The sequence below is a fragment of the Octopus bimaculoides genome, chromosome 3, assembly GCF_001194135.2.
Source record: "Octopus bimaculoides isolate UCB-OBI-ISO-001 chromosome 3, ASM119413v2, whole genome shotgun sequence".
NCBI lineage: Eukaryota > Metazoa > Mollusca > Cephalopoda > Octopoda > Octopodidae > Octopus > Octopus bimaculoides.
The window spans coordinates 30,635,037-30,637,536 of record NC_068983.1 but is presented as its reverse complement, the minus strand read 5'-3'; the positions used below and the strand labels follow the sequence as shown (position 1 = coordinate 30,637,536).

Here is a 2,500-nt window from a genome sequence, read left to right as displayed (position 1 = left end):
CTGTAAAAAAACTCTGCTCCTACAGACTCTCATCTGACCCATCTAGATGTTAAAACAATGATAAAGCTGATGAGTTTAGAAATAAAAGTCAGTAGCTAAAATCCAGTTAAGGTGTCCATGTTGTAATGAGACACCTGCTAACCAGAAAAGTTTGAACCAGTAACAACATAGTGTAGAGACAAAGTATTATAAATATGTTGTTTGTCCCCCACACACACTGCTTGACAACTGGTGTTGGTTTGTTTACATCTCCATAACTTAGTGGTTTGGCAAAAGAGACCAACAGAATAAATACCAGGTTTAAAAAGTAAGGTCAATTTGCTCGGCTAAGCCCTTAAAGGTGGTGACCCAGCATGGTTGCAGTCCAATGACTGATGCAAGTAAAAGATAGAAGACAAAAGAATATGAAATGAATTATATAAGAATTCATAAACATTGAGAGAAAATGAAATATTGTTTTTCTTTTGGAACAATGAAACTCGAAACAGATAAAGCAATGACTATTTTTTTAACTTAATATTTACATGCTATATATATATATATATATATATATATATATATATATATATCATCATCATCGCTTAACGTCCACTTTCCATGCTAGCATGGGCTGGACGATTTGACTGAGGACTAGTGAACCAGATGGCTACACCAGGCTCCAATCTGATTTGGCAGAGTTTCTACAGCTGGATGCCCTCCCTAACACCAACCACTCCGAGACTGTAGTGGGTGTTTTTACGTGCCACCGGCACGAAGGCCAGTCAGGAGGTACTGGCAACAGCCACGTTCGAAATGGTGTATTTTACGTGCCACCTGCACAAGGGCCAGTCCAGCGGCACTGGCAACGAACTCGCTCAAATGTCTTTACACGTGCCACCGGCACAAGTACCAGAAAGGCGGTCTTTTAAATTTGTTTACAGGAAATGTATATGCAAATAAAGCTTCTATTACATTATGCCGGCTATAGTCTAGTGATACTGACTGGTGAATCAGTTTTTGGGGATTGCATCAAGCTGTACCAATATAATGTAGGATAAATATAGTAATAATAGCAAGAATCCTGGATGGAATTTATAAATATTTTAATGCATTTAATATTTTAATGAGTTGATAAATATTCATATTTATAAATTCCATCCAAGGATTATTGTCATTATTACTATACATACATACATACATACATTATTATTATACATACATACATAATTTTATTATGTAACATTATCAATAGATTTTATTAGTCCAAAATAGCCTAATTTAGATATCAGTTGGCAAAGAAATGTTAATGCAACAGAATATTACAATCTTTTTTAACACCTATTTATAATTTTCATAACATCCAATGTCTTTTGAAAAGTAATAATCAAAATGTTGAACTTATCATATAATCTAATATATCTTTTCTTCCTCTTTGCATCTTCTTTTTCAGATCCCTTCATTGCAAGTCATAAAAATTACATTGAGGGTCTATATGATGGTGAAAATAAGTCAGATGATGACAATAATGTATCGCAAGACTGCTACGAACGTTGTCACTTGGAATCACAGCTTGCAGCTTCCCAATCTACAACAGGCTGTGACAGCACCCCTTCCCAAAATGTAACTAAATGTCGAGAGTTGCAACTGTTTGGCAATCATTCGGCTGTCATGGCAGGTGGTTCTAGCCACCTCCTGTTAACTTTTAAATCATCAAGCAGCTTTTGGTGTAATTTAGTTAAATATGTACATATATTTTGGCTTTCGCAGACTTTATATCAATATTTGTCTGCTGGACTCACCTAGAATTGATTTTAGAATTCTTTCCCTTATGCTTCATCTGTCCTAAATTGTTTGTGTCCATAGCTGGGGTTGTTATAACTACTTCCACTCAAATTAAAATACAAAAGATGACATATACACAGAACAGAAAAATGTGTGTTTAGTTTATAGACACACTTACATTAAAAATAGAAGTTGCCAAGATAAAAAGATAGGAAAAAGAAAAATATATCTCTTTCAATTTTCTGGCAGTAAATTTTCTGTCCTTTTTGATTTTCTGAAAAGAGAGGAAAAAAAAAATTCTTTTAATAATAATAATAGTGTTTGTGGTTATATATATACAAAAAGAAAAACAGAAAAAAAAAACAAAATCAAACAAAAAAATGTTTTATCAAGGCATTTGATGTTTTGGTTAAGTATTAAAATTATGGTTGATGGCAAATTCTTAGGTGTGCTCCAGTAAGAGAAATTTGAAAAAGGAAGAAAAACAACAACAAAATTCTTTGAAGCAAATAAAGGATGAAAAGAGAGAAAGGTTACTGAAATTATATATATATGTATGTATATATGTATGTGTGTGTGTGTAAGCATGCATGCATGTATACATACATATGTATGTATGTGTATATATACATACATATATATTTACATATATATCATATATATATATATATATATATATATATATATAACATATATATATGTACATATATATATATATATATATATATATATATATATA

General features: G+C 31.9%; 1 protein-coding gene across 2 annotated transcripts in view; it reads left to right on the top strand.

Moving 5' to 3' along the window:
• Positions 1-2,389, top strand: part of LOC106868473 (NALCN channel auxiliary factor 2-like) — a 267,882-nt gene extending 265,493 nt beyond the window's left edge. For both annotated transcript variants that reach the window (XM_052966119.1, XM_052966120.1), the window contains exon 3: positions 1,430-2,389. In XM_052966119.1, the coding sequence (XP_052822079.1) occupies positions 1,430-1,782 (353 nt within the window). In that variant the 3' untranslated portion in view covers positions 1,783-2,389. The remainder of the gene's footprint in view (positions 1-1,429) is intronic.
• The last annotated feature ends 111 nt before the right edge of the window (positions 2,390-2,500 follow it).